Consider the following 24,654-nt stretch of genomic DNA (forward strand, 5'->3'; position numbering starts at 1 on the left):
GTAGGACACCCTGCTTAGAGGTAGGACATATTAGAGCCTGGTTCCATGTTAAGGTTGAGCTGATTTAATAGGTAGCTGCAGTTGTCTGTATTTCTCTGGGACTTGTCTAAGCTGAGATACGTTGTTCCAGGAACCTAAAGAGATGGGAAAAAAAAAAACTGATTTCCTGCAGAAGGACGGGAGGAGGTAATACGGGCAAGAGCAGTGACTTTGTAGTGCCATGTCTTCACATGACAATCAGACATTAAACGGGCTTATCTGCTTCCTGAAACTGCATCCTTTTCCTGGGCGATGTGCCATGCTACGTAGAAATATTCCATGTATACCATCTCAGCCTTCTAAACTGAGGCTATTGGCAGTGTAAGCATATTGGTTAGTGTGTGATTTTATTTTACTTTTTAAACTGATCTCTCTGGCATGGAGCAAGCTTTGTAAAAATCAGTTTTTCCCACTGGTAATGTATTTATCATGGAGTTTTTGGAGTAAGGTATATCAGGAAATACATAATTGTGTTTATGCTGAACATGTACTTCTCTTTCTCACAGCAACAGTATAGTCTCAACGTATACTAGCCTTCAGAAACAATATCTTCTGAAATAGATGTCATCTGAAATTGGAATTCTCAACGCCTTTTTTCAGGGCATACAATTAAGCTTTGTCACTTTTATTGCCTTTAAGTTACAGGTGGCATGAAGATATTTACAAATGACAGTGCTTATATTTTTTTCTTTTGTCTCAAGATAAGCCATCTAAGCTTCTTTTTATTTTAAGCCAAGTAAAATTTTGTTTGAGAGAATTTCATATCTTTATTTATAAATCAGTATATTTGTTCTTAAATGTTTGTGATAACAGCTATAGAGAATAACAACTCGCCACATCTGTAAATATCAAAGTGCTTTACTGAAGTGAAGAAGGCTTTCTGTACCATACTCAGATTTTATCTAACTTTTGGCAGCTGCCAAAATTGTACTTGGGACTGTAGAAAACTACTTTTTTTCTCCTTTTTTTATGGAAAAGTCATATCTACTGAAGCCTTTGGATTTCTTTGTAAGTCCTTGTTGAATGAGTAAAGATTTTTTTTTTTTTTTTTTTTTTTGGTGTTTGAAATGTTATCTTAACAAAAAATACTTCAATCAAATCTTAAAGACATTTTGAGGCAACTCCTGGTAATCATTGCAGAGCTATGTGAGGTTTCTGTAGAGTCTGCTTTGTTTCCAAAGTATATTCTCTATTAAGATGACCTTCTGGGGTCTAATCTGGAGATTCTGTGAACACGGTACTTACATGACAGAGGCTTGTTTATGAGTATCTAAAACACGAAACTATGACATTAACCTGTGCTTCTCCTTTCTATCCTTTACAACTGTCTTCTCTTGTTAAGTCTTGACAATCAGTGCAATAACAGCGTTTCTGTGAAAATCAAGAGGAACTGCATGTTACCTCCTCTTTCTGGAGCTCATTGAACCTCATGTTGCTGTTGTCTCTAAAGAATAGGTAGTGGCTCAGCAGACTTGTGAAATAATCACTTGTGAATGAACTTTGCACAGTGTTATGAAAACATATCTTAAGTACATGAGTTAATACATAAATAAAAGACATTGAAGAAAAGGCCTGAGTTCAGTGCTGTGTCCCAAAATGGAACAGATCTGCTTGTGTACCTTTATACCAGTATCTCCAAGAATTATGACAAAGAGAAAAACTGTTATTTAGTATAGTAGCTCCGTGTTGGCAGAGTACCCACTGATACAGATGCCCATTAACTACCTGAATCTGATCTCTCAGTTCTGTGGCCAGAAGTTACATCTGATTCTACCTGAAATGTCAGGTCAGCTGCTGGCTGGATTTGGATAGTTGAGCAACGTGGGCAGGGACTGCACACTGTGGGTCCTGGACCTCTTTGGCAGTAGTACATTACAAAATAATCTTAATTGAATGATATAAAAAATCTAGCCTGCAAGTTCTTACCTTCTTCCACATCTCAGAGCAGTTGATATTTTGATCAGAGGCCATTTATATGTCCAATGGCCATAAACAGACCATTTGAGCTGCTATTTTACTAGAAATCATTTTCTGGATTTTGTGGCCGGTGATGGATGACATCTTTTCTTTGAAAGTTAAGCCCAGACAAGAAGCATTATCTGTAATATCTGTTTAAATCTGATTAAAAAGCAAGTGCCCTAGCTGTCATCAAAGCAGTCTGTGTCGCATACACAAAAAGTCAGTGATTGCTTCTTCAGGTTGTTGCTGCCTTTTTTGGAAAGGATACTTCCATTATTTCAAATACGTTGCAGGTTTTTGCCTGCAACAAGGGTATAGCTATATATACAATAAAGATGATCCTGTATAAATCTACTGCAGTATTTACATTTACACTTCTAATGAGAATTGCATTATATATTATGTATGTACGCATGTTTAAATCTGTTAACCGCACATTTCTTGTAACAAGATTTTTCTTGTTGATTTCTCTGGCAATGCGAAGCATTTAAAATACTAAGATGAAATTCACCAACAAATAACTATGTAACTAAGTGGCATGTATATGCCAAAATAGGGCAGTATTAAAGTGAAAAAGCGAACTTGTCTCAAGATTTTGTGTTCAATTGCAAAAAAAAAAAGTCGTGTTTAATGCTTTTCGTGCTGCCAATTCAGTGTGACAAAAATAGCTGCTTTATGGCTATTTTATTGAATTATAAAATAGGGATGACAAAAAATTAATACGGAGGAAATCAGACAAGCATTTGTTTTTCAGAAAGAGCCAACTTCATTGCTTCATAACCAGGTGGACAAAGTCTGGCTTTAAGGAAGTGTATGAAACAGAAAGGAAATCCTTTCCATTTCCTTTGCATACACTTTATGCGTAAAATTCAGCAGAGTGTAGGGGACACTTGGCAAATTTTCAATAAACTGTTTTCTCAGTGTTAAGAATTGCATATTTCTGAAAAGAAATCGCAGAGAGCATTCTAGCTCAGTTCTTTGTGTCTTCTGAAAAAAAAAAATACAGACGCTTTGATACATTTTTACCTTACCCAACTCAAAGTTTATTCTGTTATGTATACCTGCAGTGTTTGGGAAAATGCATGTATTTTGACTGCTCGTACAACTTTGTCAAGTTTTTAACTTTGCTTTCAGATCGTTTGTAGGTCTCACCGCTCCTTTGTCCACAAATGAATACAGACAAGATAGAACTGTACTTAGGGCCTAACAAAGTGTAGTCTAATTTTTGTCATTCACATTGTTGCACTCTAGCTACTTGTTGCTGTAGGCTTCATGGCAGTGATGTTTTATGGTTTTAAAATGTTTCATCATATAATACCTGTGGAATCTGTAAATTATTTCTTTTCATCTTCAGTAATTCCATTGAGAAATGTTCTTTTAATTCAGCCCTTCTGTTTGGTACGAGCTCTTACACATTTTTTTGGTTAATATTTCATCCTTAGTGCATTCAATTTATGATTCTGTTTTAGACACTAGTTCTCATTAGCTTTATGCTTTTTCCGCAGACTGGTGAATTCTCAGCTCGCTTCCTCTTGAAGTTGCCTGTAGATTTCAGCAATATTCCTACATACCTTCTCAAGGTAAAATGAATGTCTAAGTTGACAGTGTCTGTTGAGAGAGAATGAATTATTGAAATGTTCTTAGTAACTATTTTTACTTTCCTGCCCTCTTCTCCAAGAGTTTGCCGGTGCACCATGTCTAAACCTGATTAGATGCTGATTTGGAAATGTGGTATTGGACATACTGTTGTTTTAATGCCACTTTACCGGATAGTAAACATACACTTGTCATGCTAAAGGGCCTTGTAGAAGATTGCATGGAATACCTGTGTTTTGCGGCTTTTTTCAACAGTCAAATTGCACCAGTAGTCTTGACAGCGTATGCAGAAAAGTAAACTAAATGTACCAGTTCTTAACAGGGAATGAAAGCAAATGCTCCTGACAAAAACTAAAGGTTTTGATGATAACTTCACTTCATTATTTTTAAAATAAACACTACGTTGACCAGACACTTTACATAATTTTCGCAAGGATGTAGGAGAGTAGAGTATTGGCATAAGTTGGAAAAAAGTATTTCTGTCTTTGCTGGGAATGAAAAAACTGAGAAACTACCAACATGGAATAATTTGAAATGAGTTGTTTTCACAGCAGGTGGGCAGTCACTCTTTCAGTCAGTTACTGTGGAAGCCCATCGCAAGGCCAATGTTACTATATTGAGAGTACACAGTGAAAGATGTGTCTAACATTAACGTCAGATTAAAGTGCCAGAACTCTTACTGCAGACAAGATTTGAGTCAGCTGATGTTACCAACACCCATCTTCCCTTTCAACTACGTCTGACTGCTTACTCAGCTTTTTACTTTTAAATATTTGTTAAGGAGAGCAGCTACTTAATGTTTAGTAACTAATGTGTTGGGATGAAAATGTCAGTGTAGATCCAATGACCTCTTCCTCATCTTTTTGTTACAAGTCTTCAACTGTTAGGTCACAACTGCAAGTGTGAATCCTGAGTGTTTCTCCAAATAGAGTCTCAAGCTAAGAACCATGAAAATAAAGGCAGGCACAACTATTCTATAACTGAAATTTTTGATTGCAATCTGAGCTCAGGATCCTGTGATCTAACTTCTATAGACTGCTCACTGTGTGAGTAATGACCTGTTCCTGCCTTTCTCAAAAGCCTCCAGATATTTTCAGTCTGTTGCAGCATCTGTCTTTCATCAGGGACTTCTCTACTCACTTGATGGGGCAAAGTCAGAGGTAAGAGGGTTGGCTGTGGGCTTTTCAGGAATGGTGGCACTTAGGAGGAGGATGCAGCAACAGTTCACCTGGACTGCAGCGTTTTTGGGATAGGTTTCTGAAAGACACTGTGGAAAAAAGGAGGCTGTGTAGGGCTATCATGAACTATGCCTGTTCCTTATCATCATGTTCCTTCCTGAGGTCCAGGGTGCTGTATTTTCCAGGAACAATTTTTAAATTGGTGAAGAATTTTAGGATGTGCATAGCCAGTATATTCCATAGCTTCAGTCATAGGGCTGTCTGTCACCTTTGTTCAGCCTCTAAGAAAATTACAAGACTTGGGATGGAAAGGTGGTGTATGATTTATATAAGTAACTGTCATCATGTAGAAATCCTGTGATAGAAACAGTTGCTACTTGTGTTTCTTACAGTAACATTTTAATGCATGTCAGTACACTGTTTCTTACTATAATCCCCTATCATGTTCACTAACCATCTTCCACCTGCTCTAAGCAAGGATGATATCCTGTGGGTAGATAGCAGCGCTCCACCACTGCTTCCTAGAGCATTATTCACCCTGAGTGCTGAATGATTCACTAGTCTGAAGGAGAATGTGTTTATTTGCATGCGTATGTAGATTGTTTGATGTGAGGAGGCATGCACAGAAGGACGCAGAATCAAAGTTTCCCAGTCTGCCTTTATTTTAACATTTCTAAAATCTCAGTGTCTTAGTGTTGCAGTTTCAAAATTAATGTTTGGGGTTTTTTTTGTATGTAATATCCTGGATTTTTTAAATGGCAGGTCCTTTTTGGTGGACAGTGTACTGGCGAAATCCCTAGATTTCTTACACAGACTTCTGATATGCAAACTAACAGGTTAACTGTCTGTGGTAGGAGGCTGATGTTTAGTCTGGATGAACAGCCACAGGAGAAGAAATACAGTTTTATTCCAGCAGTGTTTGTTGACAACAAAGAATGGTTTGACTCAGGCTCCAGCATGGACTGTGACAGAGTACACTGTAGCAGGCATGGATCTTTTGCCCCTGTTGCCTTTAGCTCCTTGTATTCTGACATTATTAGCTGTATCAATGTCATCTCATGTGGCAACAATATAAATGCAGATAGAGATTGTTGTTGAGATAATTATGCTCCAACTATTCCAAATTTACAAAGGCATTAAAAAAAAATGTTTTTTAAGCTATCTGCATGTATTTTTTGGATGATACTTTTGACATAACTAGATCTGATTTTTGTAATAAAATAGGAATTCATTTGCAATCATATCTGCCAGTTATGTTGGCTTCAATGCTGCTTGTTGAATTATGGCACATGATGGAGCATCCATTAATGTGGAGGAAGTAATTGTCAATATATTATCCTGAAAGGTGGAAGAGCAGTCAGTAACTGAAGGCTGTTACTGTATTAATGTTAGAAGTGCAGAACTGAATGCTGTGCTTGAATTATGTTCCAGTCTGTAGCCAGTCTCAGAATGTGCAGTAGCTTCTCTGTAATGATTTACAAAGTTCAGACCTGTGTTATACTTCCCCTGTCATGGGATTTTTTTTTAATGTTTAATTAATACTCCCTGGATTAAAATCTGGTGAAATACTTAAAGACCATCATTCTTGCCTCATTGATCATTCATAGCACCCCAATGGTTTGTAATATTCATCTGAATTTTTTATTTATTTCATTAGGTAGTCACATTAGAATATAACTGTAAGGCTCTGTATAATAAGATAATATTCGAGTTAGAGATTGTAAGCTGTGAGAATGTTCAGTAGTGTTACAGAATCTTTGAACCTGATAATACACTCATTCGTTAGATCTTGCTCCGTCAACTTTGTACTGATGTTGTTGAGAATATTTTCCTTATGATGAATAAAAACTGAAGGCGTAACACGAGCTGGGCTGTTACGTACTGGAAAAGCTGATTTACCAGGTTATTTAAAGGCATTTGCTGCATTAAATTTAAAATTCGCTTCAAGTGTGCATATGTTTTAAGGAAAGTAGCTGAGTATATGAAAAAGTACAAAAATGATTAAAAGAGCAGTGCAGAGTGCACAGCCTCTAGCTTTGAATTCTTAAATTCTGCTCAGTGTTCTTCAGATTTAATTTATTAGGAAGCAAAATGCTGGTTGTAATGATGACTGCAGCAGATCAATCTTTTCATAAGTTTCTGTGGTGCACTCCTTCATATTTGAAAGAAAACGTATCATGCTTTATTTTTCATGCTGAACAACTGATGAGAAAGAAATGTTGGTTTACAGTGAAAATGTACATCTAGGAAAAGACACCCTTTTGTATCTTTTTCAGTTTAAAAATTACGCTTTCATAAAAGGTTTTGAGTTGAATGTGGACCTTTTGTTTCAACTTTTACTTCTCTTATGCAAACCTGTTTGACATAAGTGAAACCTTTAAGCATTTAACAACTGCAGAATCAAGTTGGTGGCTCCGATTATTGCAAGGTTCATTACCAGTTAATCTTTCCTTAAGGTTCTCGTACTTGAGAAGAACCTGGCTTTGGTTCAGGAAAATATTTGCATCTGTATCTGTTTACTAGTATACTTTCCCTTTCATTTTTTTTTTTTTTTTAGTTGGATTTTTAATCAGCACATTCATTTTGGCTTAAGTTCCTTTCTGTTCACTGCACAATTTTTCATTTTGAGACAACACTGATAAATGGAAGTCTTTACTGTATATACAATTTCTGAAAGTCAGTTGGTACTTCACATCTGTCTCTTTACAGGTAACACATATGCCAGAGTAATAATGAAGGTAATAGCCTTAGCATCTAAAATACCTCATCCAACTTTATTTTTATTCTTTGTAGTTTTAATCAGAGGGACTTGTGTTATCATGAGTTATCAACGATAACTCATTAAACATCTCCATCTGAGTAATTAGCAAATTGTGCTGGATTATGTGCCTGTAGCATAACTGCACAGAGTGAATGGACTGTAGAGCATGTTGCCAGTTACACTGTTGAAAACAAGACACGTAGATACTTTTTATTCACTTTTTTTTAGGTTTTGGTTAAATAGTAAGTAGCCTGATTGCCACCTCCTTCCTATATGAAACTTTTAATGTATTGATGTCCTGTCTTTACATACCTGCTTCTTGTGCCCTGGTGAATAGTTAATTTCTGGACCAATTGTGCTTTTTGAGTGTAAAGGAAATACACAAAGCAGACAGGTTTTTTTAGAAGGCTTTTTTTTAATCTTAGACTTTTTTTCTAAAGAGATTTTTGTGATGACCATTGTGTTCGACGCATATCTTTCAGAACTGAAACAAATAATAAACATTGTCTAGACACATTGCCAGGGGCAAAACAGTTGTTTGTTAAGACTGTCAATGGAAAAGGTTTATCCTGAAGTTCAAATTGAAAGATAAGAGCACATATTTGTGTTTTTCCTTATTGTGATTTCATCATTTGGAAGTCTGTTAAAGACTTCAGGACAACTTCTGTTTACGAAGTAGACCAAATTCCAGGTACAGTGAAAAGACCATATTACTTGTGTATGTTTGAGAAATCAACTGTAGCAAACAACAAACAGAAGGGTCAGAGGAGACTTTCAGGCCAGTTTTTTTACTGTTGCAAGTTAGCAGTTTTGATTCAATTGACATCCTTCAAGGTTTGTGTTAAATTGCTGCAAATACCAAAATACAAATACATTTGTTTTTTTTTTTAAAAAAATACCTCTGCTGATTAACTCAAATTTTTTAACTAAATATTCTGAAAAAGTATATTAGCCTGTACTGAAAACCTCCTCCTGCTTCTAAACTTAATTTTGTTGCTAGCTGGCTTATTAAAACTTAATGTTTAGCGTCCTAAAGTCACGGAGTCAATGGCAAGAAGAAATTAGAGACCAGAACTTGACCTCACCGTTTTACGCTACCCTGTTTTTATACTGTGCTGAGCAGCTGATTCTCAAAATAGCATTGAATATTATGCAGTAAATAACCATTAATATATCTTCCCATACAGTGCGTATGTCTTTTGTATTGGATAGAGTGATGGACCTGTATGTCTTTTGAAACTTGTCGTGCCTGTGGTGTCAGCTGTCATTTTACCTCTTTTACAAATAAGGAACTGACAGTTGATAAGACTCGTAGGTAATTCTGAAGTAGTACATAGCTACAGTTCACAATACTTTGACCATGCGTTCCATGGGGATCTTTTAAGCTAGTACCTAGATTACTATTAATCTTTTACTACTAAAGACTTTGTGACAGAGGCATGAAGTTAACTTCCTGAATTGCATTCCTAGTCTTAGGACATATGTAAGCACTCTGAGCAAATACTTTAAATTATACAAGTAGATGTCAGTATGATATTCAGTAAATTACTTATTGTACCAGCATTAAATTACTTACAGAATATTGAAACGTCAAAGATTGTTTGGATTTCTTCTGTTAATAGTTTAAAGGCAAACTTTATAGCATGCAATTATAATGAGCCATTGAGATTTTAGATTAGAAATAGGTCTGTGCAAGTTAGTACTGGCAGCATTTGAAACAGAACAGTTTGTAGTAGCTGAAGCCAGTAAATCGTACAATCTTGAGGCCATGAAAATAAATGTAACCCGTGTGTGGAAGGCATCTATCAAGAAGAGATATCATTGATACTTGTCTCTAAGAATCCTTCATTGTAGCCTGCACCCCAAAATCTGCAGTTTTGCTGTCCATTTTTTTCATCAAAACATGCTTAATGGAATACCATCAACGAAGTGCTTTTCCTCCATATTCTGGCCAGCATCAGAGTTACCGTCCTGTTGCCAGAAGCAAGCAAACTCCAAACAGGGGAGCTTAAATAGTATGTGAAGTCAAATATATATATATTTTTGAAGTTATCCATGTCTCGGAGTGTTTCTGACTCAAAAACATCATAAACTGCCAGAAAGAGAGTGACTTTTTGGCGATAAAATATTTTTAAGTGTGTTTGTTCATAGGAGCTTAAAAACATCAAATATGTTAGTTGTAAAGTTTTTCTTTTTGTATTTATTGGGAAGTTTCAGTGTTCACTGTAGGTAAAACTGTAAGATCTTACCTATTCCACTGTATAGAAGCATTATTCTTCTTTGCTACTCTTATTACTGCAGCCTAATTACTAACCTTGCAGAGTTTTGCTGAATAATTCTGCCCTCTTGGCTTTGCCACGAAATCTACAGATTCTGGACTATTTCTAGCACTGGAAGGTTAAAAGTAAAATGTTACTGCTATAATTCAGTGAAGCTCCAAAATATTTACAGAAACTACAATTTAATTAGTCATCCTTTAATGAATTTATTCTAATATCTTTTGCACACAAATCAAGGGAAGCAAAACCCTATAAAAGTATATTTTACAATCAGAACAGGTTATATTTGATTTTTATAAACTGATCAGTTCCCTTTGTTCTCACTAAATCTTATTACTACTAAGTTTTTCACAACAATGTGATTTGTTTTGGAGTAAGCAGTTACTAAAACCACATAAAACGTGTTAGAGTCAGGAGCACCTTAAGCTCCATATGTTGGAAGCCAAAAGCAATTTTTTAAAAATCTTTTTCTGTAATTTATTGGCAGATTTTGCTAATAGGATCTGTCAAGTGGAACAGCTCATTCTGCACAGCTGATGATTTTTATAGGTTATGATCTTAATGTGAATCACAATCTCCAATCAACTGTATTTCTGATGACAGTTATATTTAAACATTTTATTTTTATAATGCAGTAGTAAAGGCAAGGGCTACAATATCTATTGTTGCATTAAGTCTTATGATGTTCATATACATTTCTGTTTTTTTTCCTACTGTAATAAAACTATTAATTTGCTATTTTGAGATGAGTAGAAACAGTTTTTTGCTTTTTTTTTTTTTTTTTTCAAAGTTTACAAAAAAAGCTTCTGAAGTTGAAAAGCCTTTTTTGCATATGGTGGGAAATTTTGTAGATACGTTATGTTGCGTGACTTGGTTCAGGTTTACTGCCTTGTTAGGGCTTGTAATTTATACTATTGCTTGACATTAGCATTATATGTATTGCATAGGAAGAATGGAATTCAATAGCCATAAAAATAATTGCAGGTTATTACATAATGGTGGTGCTTGTTTCATCTGTCATGGTCCACCCATACTATGTAAAACAAGCCCTATACACTGTTCTGAAACTGGATAGAGGATTTGGAATTAATATTTTTTTCTTCAGTTCCCAGTTGCTGCTGATTCTTTAAAGGAAAAATATTTAAGAAGTTGTAGAATATAGGATATGAGCATAGCAATGTTTTTTGAAGACATTAACTGGCAAATCACGTTTGCAAATATAGAAGTACATACAGCACGATGGTAGGGTGTTAATGTTATTTCAGTGCTGAGCCCACAGCCTCTTTCTACTAGTAGGTGTCTTCCTTAAGCTTCAGATCAGAGCTTACATCCTACAGAAGCTCATGTTTTGAGTTTTTAAAGTCAATTTTACATACAAATGTTATTTACTGCTATAGTGATTTTTCTTCTGGCTCAGGTTACTAAAGTATGTCTGTCTTCTTAAGAAAGAATAGTGCTAACATGAATATATGCATGTATGATGATTTCATATGATGCTTAGTCATTCTTGTTTTGGCCTCCGTAATTTGCACTGGTTAACTTCTTTCCAAAAAAATACACCCAACTACTGTGATGACTCTCAGTCTACGTTTTTGTTGTTGTTTAATATGTATTAGAAAAATAGCTGTAGCACACTGTATTACACTACTCACTTTTATTTGGTTTCATAGGTTTAAAGGATTAAGCCAAAAATATGAAAGCTTGACTGTTGAATCATTTACTCTCAGCAGTAAACATTCTGAGGTTGGATGATCCATCACATACATTTCCGTTTAATTGATTATAATATCATGAAGCATAAGGTAAAGAAAATCCATCATGTTGTTCTCCATGTTACCAGAAGAATGTACAGCATATTCTCCACTAATTGCTAATGAAAAATGTGCTTTATGTCACTATCAAGCTTTGCAATTTCTGCAGTAACTTCTGTCTAAGAATGTTGTTGCTTCTTTGTGTAAGATACACTTTGATATTTTCTGGTTTAGAAGGAGACTTTTGATGGGGAAAGCTAAAGGAAAGACTTCCTTGTCCAGCAGCTTCTCAGTGAGACAGTGAAAGAAAGATAAATAAAGCTCAGACCTGTTGACTCTATTTCTTTGTTTCAATAATTTAAGTTTTCATGCTAGAACTTGTATGTCTTTTATGTGCTGGGACCTGTAATCATTGCAAGCAGCCTGTCCATGGGAGAGATGGGGCAGTGGGGAGGAGGATTAATTTGGCATTATTGTAGGCAATTAGGTGCACTGCATAGGTATTAACAGTTACCATGACATCAAAGTTCAGGCAAAAAGATGTACATGAATTAAATGTTGGTTTTCAGTTACATAACGCACTGCATGGAGTGCACATACAATATTTAAGTATACCCACGTAATATAGTTAGGAAGTACTTCTGCTAAAGGAAAATGAATGAAGTTAAACTAACCATAATCCTTCAGCTCACCTTTCTTTTCAATGATTTCTCATGTAAGCTTTGGTAATACACTGCTGAAATACGTACCTTTTTATAGATCTCAACTTGTTTATGGATTTGGAGATAGCAGATATTCTATGTTTTACTGTAACATCTTTTTTGTGTCTAGAAAAAATGTTAGACGAATGTGACTGATGTCTTGACTAAAACTGATGACTGACTGATGGTATGTAAATAATCAGCTCCTCATTTGCAAGAACCCTAAGGACAATGTGTTGGTTAACAAAGAATAAACACACTTGTTCCAAATTATTATTTTCATTGTTTAGCATTTATAGTGTGTCCTAGATAAAATCATTAATTCTATCTCATTTCACTTAGACTCATTACTTTTTGAAAGTAATAGATGTTACTTGATTTTCATCTTAATATTGTAAAATGATTAGATGAGCTCTTCAAATGGAGGCCAAATTACACAGATTACCATTTTGCCACACACATAGAAGTATTGTCTCTTTATCTACATAGGCTAGAATAAAATAGCAACTGAACATATAAAGGACTATTTTCTGTATTGTAACAGTAATTGTGACATATGGGGGGAAAAACACTCTATTTTTTAGACAGGACTTGAAGCACAGAGGAACAAAACGTACCCAAATTTACCACAGGATCCTGAGCTGTGAATAGAGACCTTGTCCAAGGCCGTAGCTGGAATGGTGTCCTTCTCCCCTCTCTTGTCATAAACCTAGCAATTCATCACAATTCAAATGAGCAATGATTCAGGTCCTTTGCATTTGTGCACACTTTTCTTGAAGAAAACAAACTAATGCTCTCAGCAAGGAGAATTGTATGACTTGAGAGTCGTCTGAAGTTTTTCCTCATAGGCCATTTTACTACTGATAAGTTGTTTTATTTCTCTCTCCTTAAAATTCTTTACTGTTCTTTCAGGAGCTTGACAGTCTTAAGTTCTTGTTGATTTTAGTTATCATGGACACCTATTGTCATTGGACAATAACTTAAAAGATATAATATTGACTCTTTCGCCTTTTCCATTGCAAAACTGTACAGTGCGTTTTCTCTTTCTACCAAATTATATAATTGAAGCAACACCAAAAAGTCTTGGCATTAAAAAACTAGGGCTCAACATTCTAGCTATTGGTCTAAGCAATAAAAAGCATTCAGCTTCAATTTCTAAAAGGGATGAGATGCTCGCTCCCTGTGTGCCACTGGCCTGAGTGACACTGAACAATTACATCTTACCAGGCTCTTGTTAAGGTTGCATTCAATTTCATCAAGCTCTGTGTCTCTTATGATGCTTAGGACTGCCACAATACCTTCCTTCCAAACTTCAGAAAGCACAGCAGTGTTCTGCATTCCAGAAAAACACAATAAATGTTTTACTGATAAAAAAATAAATAAATGAAACAAATTACAGAGCGAATATTGACAGTATGTGAAATTTGACTTGCAGTCTGATAGTCCTCTCTGAGCCAGAAGTAACTAAGATAAAATTTTAATTTGATTTTTACAGTCTTCATCTTTGCTTACAAATAGAACACTTCCTTTCTAGGCAGAATATAGCTTTGTGTGTGTCCATTCTGTTTTTATGCGTATCATGTATTTTGACAGTGTATGTAAAATGCAGTTGAAAAGGTGGTAATGTTTAGACCTCGTTCTGTGTAATTAACCTCAACTTCACAAGAGCTAATGAACAGAATATCTGTTTATCTTGCATTAAATAATCATTTCTAGAATGGTAACTTAAGCTGCATTTGCAACTTTTTATTTTTGCATTTAAAATATGAAACCACTGTTGAAACATTATTTCAAGACTGGGAAATAAGTAGATGGATACTGGGTAATAAAAAGAAGGCTCATTTAGAACAGGCAGTGTACTTGGAAGAAAAATGAACGACCAGGATTTTTGCAACTTGTTTGGTAGGCTGAAAGAGCTATAGTGCTAATAACGTGAGACTCTAAAACTGCATGCTTTATGGGCTCTCCAAAACAAAAGAAATGTTGGAGCACAATTACCAGAGGGAATCTTCTGGTTGCAATAGCAAATGTTCCATGAGAAGCTGTGCAACTGAACATGTAATAAACAAGGCTGGCATTTCAGGATCGTGTTCTTGCAGCATTGGTTTTACCGTACGGCAGCAACCTAAGACATTCTTTTTCTTATTTACCACATGTTGCCAGTCCCTTCTTGAAAAGATGTGTGATCAAACTGCAGCCCAGTTTATAGGCCTTGAGGCAATGATAGTATCAGATTTGGGAGACTATACCTGTTAAAGCAATGTGGAGGCATATATTATCATATGACTCATGGAAGGCAGTATTGCAGTCTGCAGAGTTATTTTTCCTTGGCTACTTTATTTATAAAACTTCTGAAAGTAGTTAAATAGCCCTTACCTAGAAAAATGTTACATGAGCAACACAAAAATGTTGAGTGAGGTAACTGTGTATTAAACAATGTATTAATAAAATCCTTCATTACTGAATAAAAAAGAGGAATAAAACTACAAAGCTAATACAACAGAAAACAATTGAGAATCATTAGAAGCCTAGTAAGAAAAAAGATGCATGTAAGACTGAAAAATGGCAGCCTTGTAGGTTTGAAGAACCTTATATAATCAGTCTCATAGGTTTGAAGGGTAAGCATAAATAGGATTTTAAAATAACAATTTTGCTTCATAGTTCAGCAAGACAAAAGGTGAGTGTGTGCTTAGTAGGACTACACTTACAGAGCAGGGTGATGTGTACAGTTTCCTGACAAACACAGATGTATGTTTTAAGTAAAATGGCCTGGTTTGTGAGCAGTAGAAATAGAGAAGCTCCATTTCATACGGGTTTAATCCCTCATCTCCTTTGGTTTTCCCCTGTTCCTCATGTAGCCATCTGACATGTGAGATAAGTGTTTTAGCTGGTTGGCCCCCCAGTTGCCAACATTCACGGCAAGCTGCACTTAGCTGTCTCTGTATTTGTCCAGGTAAGCACTTGTCTGTGTCCTCCACCTGACTGCTGATCTTCTTATAGCCTCTGTCAACTTTATTTAGCTTTGAAAACGGGATGGGGAGAGGTGGTGGAGAAGGTGATTGGAGGCGCATCTGAAAATGCGGTCACACACTGCATCTGAAAACAAATTAATTTTTTTTTTTTTTTTAAAAGGCAAACAACAACAACAAACGTTCCAGTATGCGTAGATTGGAATAAAAATCTTGCTGACATTGGAAAGTTTTTCATCATCTCAAAAATGTTGCTGGAGTGGGATGATTGCCTAAGCAGAATATTTACTTGATTAGCACTGAGCAAATTGGTTGAATTTGTTTGTAAACCCCTTTGTGCAACCTCCTCTTCTATCAGCTTTGTTTAAATAACTTCAAGAACGCCCATCCAAGGGCACACTTAAAAGCACATCTCGAGTCAGGCCATCGGAGCAAGAACAGCTGTGGTAGGTCAAGGTGCAGTAAGTACCTTCTCTCCTTCCTCCAGAGTTGTTCATTGCTGTTACTGCGATGGTAGTGGCTCTCCCTTCACATAAGCAAAGAGAATCCAAAGTGTTTTCCGCATGAAGAGAGCTTAACAGCTCATTTTGGTATGGAAAAGATACTGGGTGGACAGAAAAAGCAAGAGTCTGAATTTGTAAAGAAAGATGAGTAATCTGTGTTATCGTTTTAAGGCGTAATTTTGGAAGGTACTATCAATTAAAATATTTACAGCTACACAAAATACATTAGGGTGCTTTCTGAATCACAGAAAGTGGTAACAAATTTTATCTGTTCGTATTCTAATTTTAAAGTCTTTGAAAAATGCAGTGAGATTCTTACTGTGGTTAAGTTTGTGGCGGTTTAGTGCATGTAAACTTTAAAAAACACTAGTTTGAAACTTTCACAATATTGTCTATGCATATTTACGTATTTCTCCTGTGGATGTATGCATTCAGATCATTACAAAACTATCACATGGAGAATAATTTATCTGAAAATGTTCATTTTATTATTTCTAAGTTTTTTTTTTTTTTTTTTTTTTTTTTTAAGGAATGTTCACTTTTGATGTGGCCGTTAGTTGCAAACCAGCTTCTAAGATGCTCAAAGCTCTGTAAATGTACAGCAAATCATTTATCAGTGCTGACTGAGAAAGGAATGTTTCAAAACCTCAGAAGCATCCTGTTAAGTAACCATCTGCAAATATATTAATTCCTTGATTTTAATGGACTCCTTCCCTGATTAATCAATGACCTTATTCTCTTAAGCATGACTGTCAGGACTTGTCTTCCTAACAAATCTCTTAAGCCTGGAGCATGTAAGGCTTCGTCCCCATCTTCAAACTGTGTTAAGTCAAGAAAACGTTGTGGTAATGTGGGCATCACTTGTCCAAGAACATTAAGAACCTTGGTCAGGATCTTTTTAACCATAAAAGGCTGTGTGTTATGCTTTCTTGTTTTGTATAAGTTGGAAGGGAGTGGAAAAAAATACAGAAGGAATTTTTATTACTGGGAACTATTTCCCTCCAAACAGTACACGAAGGAATAGCATGCCTGAAAAAAGATGTTGTTGGCAGGGGGAAGCGGTAGTGTGAACTACATGTTGTTGCTGATGAATGTTAGCCATAGGTGAAGAACATATTTAAAGTTCAAGTTTGGCCAACTGCAGAAACATGATTTAAAAAAAAAAAAAAAAAAAGTTAATTTTTAGACAGTTACTTGTTTTTATCTGTTTGTGTTAATCTTTCTGTGACCACCATGATTTTTTTGTTTTGTTTCCCCATACCTGGAGGTTGCTATCAATTGTAAGTGGTTAGCAGCTTATCTGTAAAGTGGAAAGAGTAAAGGTACATAGCGTTGCACTGGGTGTTTCCTGGAATCTGCAGATGGAGAGAGGAGTTTTTCAGGGTGCTTCCACCGATGGTGGTGGACAGAGGTAATTGTAAATTTTAAGTTGTTTAAAAAAATAATCCTGGATATTGATATTATTTAGGGTGGGAAAATAATACATTTTTGTTTTGAGAAATAATGAAATTGTTTAAAAAAAAAAAAAGTTTAAAAATGTATAATCACTTCTACAGTCTTTAAATTTCATTTACTTCATTTACAGTGCCTTTCTTTTCTAATTTTATCAACACTAACAAAATTCTCAAGCTTATCCTTAAGGGATCAAAAGCATTGTGAATACGAAAGAAAGTCTGCTCCCTTCTGTTTCCATGGGTGATATGGCTGGTTGGTATGGTATACATATATCACGCGTCATTAACCATAAGGACTTAGATCTTAGTGAGACCCTCTGCAGAAGCCCAAAGACTGTTAGTATTTTTAAAGCCTCTACTGCAGGGTGAGTGTCAGTGTCTTCTCTTCCCATATCTCAAAGGGATGAAGCTACTGCAGCTCAATCTGAAGCAATGAGAAGCACAAAATTTATATTCTGTTTTGATTTCCACAGGGAATTAGAAGGGGGTTCAGGATGCTGTACACAGGACAAATAACATAATCTCTGATTTTCATGTACATGCTTCTAGAAAATCAAAAAACTGGCAAAATGTGTGACATACAATTTCATATTAATGTAATGTTTTGTTTCTTTATTGCATTTTTAAAATTTCTTCCCAGAACACGTTATTGGTTGTATAATCATTTCAGTTATTTGGAGGTATTTGCGTGCTTATTTAGACAACTTTCCAGTAAGTGTGTTTGTAATATGTGCTTGTAATTTAAGAGCAGTGAAAGAATTCAGAAGAGTGCTTGTCGTCTTTACAAAAGTAAAGCTTTCTTATTTCAGCTGTATTTTACTACCATTTGTAGAAATGTGCTTTGTAGAAAGTTACTATGGTCTGAATAGGAGATCTAATATGTAGATTTTGAGCAATAAAATGTCTACAAAGCAGTGTGCTTATAAATAAGTACAAAATAAGGCGTGTGTATTGCCATGTAACTTTTTGGAATGATGATATGGCTTCATTGGATATACCTCCACAGTTTTTCTTGCACAAATACAGAGAATAGTCGTAATCAGACATTTGCATTATTTTTTTTTTTTCAGTAATGATAATCAGGTCACCTTAATTTGGAACTAAGGAGGGAGGCCCTGCTCATCTGTGATTCAAAAGTTATCTGATTTTTGGCTTTAAAATGACATTTTGTCTGGAGTGTCAAGCAAGTGTCTACATTATGGTTGGTGGGTTTTCCTTCTTGTTTTGCAAAGAAATATTCATTACACTTCATGCTGTGGGAAAGGACTAGCTAGTAGATTAATTTCCCTGTGTTTGTGTTAGAAAAAAGAAGAGGTTTCTGGTCCTGGAAAGTGATCAAGGCAAGAAGTATTATGACTCCTGTTATGAAACCAGTTGCAAGCAATTTTTTAAAACCAAATATTTCAGATGCCTTTCTAGAAAAGCTGTTCTAATGGCCCAGTTTGTGGAGGCTTGGCCAGTCAAGAGATGACTGAGTTCTTTATTCTCTGAGAGCTGTGTTCTGCTCTCATTGAAGTCAATAGGAACATGATCAGAGAACTATATTCATAAACATAGATTTTCAAACCATCTGAAATACGAAGGGTAATTATATGGCATTATATATAAAGGCTTCTTTGTGTTATATGCTTGTTCTGTGTTTCAGAGGGATAAATATATACAAAAATTGAGGGTGTGTCAAAGCAGCAAAACTGGTTCAGACAGGTAAAAGCATTTGAAGTGGTGTCTTTTTCACCATTAATAGTTTTCAGTTTGTCTCAATATTGCTGCATCAATATTATGAATCCTATTTTCAGGGTTATATTACTTCTGTAAAAGTATCAGGCTGAAATATCAGCGAAAGCTGGCTCATACTGGGAATGCCTCTGCAACTTGTAATTTTGTTTGGGGGGAGTGTTTTTGGGAACCGGTTGCTGGTAGTTCAAGGGAATAGTATTAATGTGCTTTCGCTTTTCGGCAGCGATTCAGAACTTTGCACTTGGGATCAAACAGCTGAAAAATACTGACTTAAGCACGATAACACTGCTGTCACTGATGAGATACATTAATATCCACTTTTTGAAGTAGGAATACTGATTAATGAAATTTTGCTCGAGTGACAGAACAGAAATAGATGTTGGTCGTTGTGACCTTGAACCCATGGAGTATCAGATACAATTATTGCTTTATCTGCTAATTTTTGTTGTGGCTGTCGACCTAAATTTAGTACATTACTTATTAATAGGTGAGTACAGGCTGTTCTGTGCGCTAGTCTTTGTCCATTTGAGTATTTGTTTATCATGGTTGAACTTTCCACAATTTAAAGAGCTGTCATTCAGTAGATGTTTTTAAATCTTTAAGTAACATTCTTTGATGCCGCAGTGTTGGAGGGAGGGAGAAATTGAGCAGTTTTAATCATTTCAGCCAAACTAAAAAGACTCAAAAGAATTGTTTCAAGCATTACGTTTGTTTTTAGCATAGGGATACCTTTAAAATACTGTTTTAACCCATTTTAAGCATCGTTTGAATTGCTGCCATTAAATTGTGTATGTGTGAATTTAAACTTATAAGCATTTTGCATGATAAGGACTCTGCAAATGCTTTTATGCTGCTTTACTTAAAAACAAAAACAAAAACAAAAACATTTAATGTCAGTCTGATATGTCAAAATGAAGCAGAAGATAGGGGAAATTATACCATCATTCCACATGAGCAATGGCATGCATCAAATTCACATAACACATAATAATTAAGTAGACTTTCAGTGGTCAGATTTGTCTTTCTTTTCTTGGCCTTGTTGGCAAGTAAGCACTCAGGCCTTGAGATGGAAATGGCAGCGTAAGCTGCTGTGGTGTCAGGTTGATCGAATCAAACCTGAATGTAGGAATGGCCCCGGTTTTTTGTCTTCCTCTAGCTGCCCTGTGTATAACCCAGCACTCCTCAAAAGAAATTTTGAAGAAATGTTATGATGCCAGCTATCCAGTACATGAGCAATGATATTGTCTGTGTGAACTGCCAGTTACCGTCGTGTAGATTTCTGACAGCTTCAGCATCAGCTCTGGCAAGGCTGCAAAACGTTGTGATTTCTTCTGCATTCACCAAAGTTTTTCAGCACAGAACTCAAAACCTTTGACCACATCATCATTAGGTTTGCAGGTGCTGAAATATGAAAAATACCTAACATTCTGGGTTTTTGTTTGTTTGATGTTTTTTGTTTGTTTGTTTTAAATGTTAGGGCTTGATATAAAATCCATACATATATGTAGATGGACAGAAGTTTTTGCTGTGCTTCAAAATGTATGAAGTGGCATCATTGATAACACATGAAATTGAAGAGCTGCATTTTATTGTCAATAGTCAATAGCAAGGGATTTTGTCAAGGTTGGGAAGTATTACTGAACTTCTTTGTCAGAGTAATATTCCGTCTCAGTTCTGCAGGTGAGGATTCTAACATCCTAGGTCTGTTTAGCTAAATCCAACTTCATTAACTGGGAATTAATGTAAAGGTACAATGAGGAGCTGCCATAGGCTTCTAAAAAGACATTTGAGTCCAGCCTTGTGAACAGACACCAGGTACCCATATTGCATGAGGTTGCTCTACTTACTGGAGGTAGGTTTGTGTCAGCATGTCTATGAAGCCCAGGTTTTTCATTTTATTGCTTAAGTTCCCTAAAGAATTACAGCCAAGAAAAAGGATCTCCTATTAGATTTTGCATTATTACTACGTAAAATTATTCCTGTGTGGGATTATTTTACAGTGTATATAGTAATACAGTAATTATCACTATGTAAGAGTAAAGAACAGTGTTCAGGTGACTGGTAAGGTGTGTATTTCTCAAAGAGTAAACCTTTCTTTATCTGAAAAAATTGATCATGAGCATCACAGAATGTGCCAAAAATCTTTGTAAGAGCCTCTCTTAGTAGTCAGTGCATTATGTCAGTTATCTCCCAAGTCACAAATGTAAGTTGTGGTCCCATTCATTGTCCTGGTAATACATATTAGAAATAAATTTCTGTAGCATGAAGTCTCAAGAATATATTGCTTTTTATCAGTCTGTCTCAAAATCTAATCTGATACATTATCAGTAATCTTCAAAGGAAACATATTTCTATGTTCCAACCGATTAGTCCACCAGTGTGTTTTCTATGATGAAATTAGCAGGTGACGATGTATGAACATTTATAGAAAAGTCTTTTCACAGCAACATTGTGAAAGTGAACAGTTTCTCAGAATTGAAGAAAAGATTGTGTTATTCATGTTAGCAGACGCTGCACTGAAATATTTTTTATTTGAACCAAACATATTTTTTTCTCTGAAAATTATTTAAAGCAGAACATTTTGCTGCAGCCTGGTAGTGTACATTCTGAGGGGGTAGGTGTTCACCAACATAACTAAGCCATGAAGGATGGTTTTCAATAGCAGCATCATAGTTTTCTTCAGCAAGCAGTAAGAGAAGACCTAACTTGCTTTGTTCAAGAAATTAAAAATGATTGAACAAATATTATAGCCTCATGAAAATTAGCAATGTCTATGCCCACTCTTATCTTTCTTCTGTTTCTCCTTCCCCTAATTGCTCCCGTTTTTGTGTTTTCAACGGCAATTAAAAATCAAGGAATGATATTATCTGAATTTTATTCCCATCCTCCCCGCATGATGACTGCAGTGTTTACAGACTTTGAGCCCTTACAGTTCAGACTTACCTCCTGTTCTGTTTTTAACCTTTCTGTAAATCAAGGCAACATTTTGTCTTAAACTGTTTTCGCTGTATCTCGGAAACTGAACGAATGACTTTTTCTGTGGAGCTATACAAACAACACTCATTTCACCATCTGTCTTAAATCTCCACTTTCTAAGCTTACTGAACCTTAAGAACAACTTACCGTGGACTTGCTGCGTGTACCCCTCATAGTCATCTTAGCCATCTATCTGCCTGTGCAACGACATGCAGATTTTCATCTTTCCTTCTCAGGAATGGCTTTTCAATTGGAGGCAGCAGCTTCTAGAAGTAGTAGAGGACTACTAATAGATACTCTGTATGCGTTTCTGCGAAGGAACTCTTCATAAATTATTACATCAAAAGTTTACCTTCGGTGTTTCAGAATTTCAGATAACTTAATTTGTTTATTTAGCTGTAATTTTAGCTCAGTTTCCAAAGGAAATGAGACATAAGTGATTTTATTGAGTGTCTGTTATGATCTCCCCTTTTCTCCAATAAGTTTTAATCCATTGGCTAACCAATTCTGGAAGACATACAGTGTTAAATAATCAAGCTTTTACGGAAAGAGATACGAAAAATAGCACCTCCACTTAACAGCAAACAAAAACCAGTTGTTTCACGTACTTGGTTTGGTTGCATAGCTGCTTTTGCCAGTTGCATGCATCTTCAGCACAGTCAAGAAAAAGTGAAAGTCAGTAATTCGCTCGCCCAATGAAAGTGTGTCATTGAGAGCATTAGAAAGAAGTGGGATTACTTTATAGCTTGGTTAGAGAACAAAAAACACACAAGAAGGAAAACAGACTTTTTGTTCTGCTGCTGCGGACCAAATTGTCTGCAAGTCTGAAAAAAGAGAACAAAAAAACTGAAGTCCTTGGGTGTATACATTGAACACATCATAATGGAATTAAGCAATGCTGAAAAATCTAGGCAGTTTGTGGTTTACAAAAAGAAAGTCTTTGAGGCTATTTTACTAGAGAGAATCTTCATCTTTGGATTTCATCAGCAGATACACTGATTTGAAGTTCAACTTAAAAAAATAATGTTCACCCACCAAAAGATTGCTCTGTCCTAGGGCTTTTTGCAAAGGCTTTTTAAGGAGGGTTTCTCTTCATGTGACACTGTGCTATTGTCCAGCCTTCCACAGAAGATGTAAACCTTGACAAAGAGGTGTTATGATCAGAAATAGGACAGGTCTGTTCATCTTCCATCAGTTGTTGGTGGTTAAAAATCATCTAGACTGGATCTTTTATGTATAATAATTAAAATCTTAGAGGTAAAGTGGCTGTATGTGTAATTCACAATATATTCAACAGTATGCATCCTATTTTTTTTTCTAAAACTGAATCTTGACTGCTACAAACTTGTGGTAATAGGTCATGGGTATGGCTCCATCCAGTCTGATGTTAGGGAAACAACCCAAGGTGCGTGTTGTCACAGTAGGTGTTAACAGGGAGGACTTGCTCGAGTGCATCAAATACATGTATGTACACAGTGACATTGCGTATATTCATTAGGAGTATATCAGAAAGTATTAGCTACTAAGCAATGTGTATTTCTTACATTGTTAGTGAAATGTTTCTTTTGTCTAACTAACGAGATGCTTTGTGAAACACTGTCACCTGGCTAAGAGTTCAGGGAATCAAGGTACACATCCTTCTGCTATCTAGTGGACTGCTGCAGCATATCTAAAGTTTTAAGTAAAAATGCACTATTTAGGCAAGGCTTTAAACACTGAGTCCTGATTTAAAACCATACCTTGTACTGAAGCTTGTTGGTCCTGGTGCTGTCCGTAAGACTTGAGTATGTGGTTAAGTGGTTTCTTGAAGTAATTTTCACGACTTTACTTATATATCTTTGGAACAGTTTTTAAAATTCTTCCTTTCTGCCAAGAATGAGAATCCCCCTCGTATTTTTCTTTCAGTTCCTTGTTGATTCATTTCCATGTCCTAGACCTTCTTGGCAGAATGTTCTCAAATCTATCCTCCTTTCATTTTGAGTCTTCCAACTTGTAGATTTATCTTTAAAAGATCTAAAATTCACAACAATTCATAACTGCATTGAACTGTTTAAATTCATTACTACTGTCATCCTAGCACCAAATCTTCAACTCTACTAAATAACCTAAAGCAGTTCTTCATAAATATTGTTATCCCAGAGAAACCCTTTGTGTGTGCAAAACAGTTAGGATTTGGGTGGTACAATACCACAGATATATTAGTGTGTTCCAGAGTGAAACTGGCTATGGTATAGAACGGTCTTCAGGTAGCTCCTTTTGTTCTAGGATAACTTGTTGTGAGATCTACAGAAATTAGTTAATTACAATCCAAAGCAAATAAACATAAGGGAAAGAAAAAAAAAAGGATGTTTAGTTTTGTCTCTGGACTTTCCCCAGGTATCTTTGTACATCTGCCTTCCAGATAGTAAAGACTTCTAAAAGGGACTGCTCCTCTTTTAACAATAGACCATCAAACATGTGGTCACCACAAAACCAGTTATTATAGTGCAACTAATAATTATAGTAATCTTGTGAAGATCAAAGTTTTAATGTAAAGCATCTTGGAAGCCAATTTCATAGATAGGAAAATACCTGCAGAGTGTATTTCTTGATTTGGGAACACTCTATCCTTGATTAATGGAGTGGGGGTTGATCTTCTCTCAGAATGAATGAAATAAAAGTATTGGGGGTAGGAAAATAGATACAACTCTGTAGATGTTGAATAGTCCTAGTGAAAAAGGATATGTTTGATATTTATTAAAGACAGACAGA

The 24,654-nt window shown here is 35.7% G+C and overlaps 1 protein-coding gene across 2 annotated transcripts in view; it reads left to right on the plus strand.

The window, feature by feature from the left end:
- The window catches only part of BABAM2 (BRISC and BRCA1 A complex member 2), a 166,785-nt gene that overhangs the window by 45,509 nt on the left and 96,622 nt on the right, over window positions 1-24,654 (plus strand). For both annotated transcript variants that reach the window (XM_084283295.1, XM_084283296.1), the window contains exon 6: window positions 3,504-3,578. In XM_084283295.1, the coding sequence (XP_084139421.1) occupies window positions 3,504-3,578 (75 nt within the window). The remainder of the gene's footprint in view (window positions 1-3,503; window positions 3,579-24,654) is intronic.

This window comes from Netta rufina, assembly GCF_964035555.1.
Source record: "Netta rufina genome assembly, chromosome: 3".
NCBI classification, from domain to species: domain Eukaryota; kingdom Metazoa; phylum Chordata; class Aves; order Anseriformes; family Anatidae; genus Netta; species Netta rufina.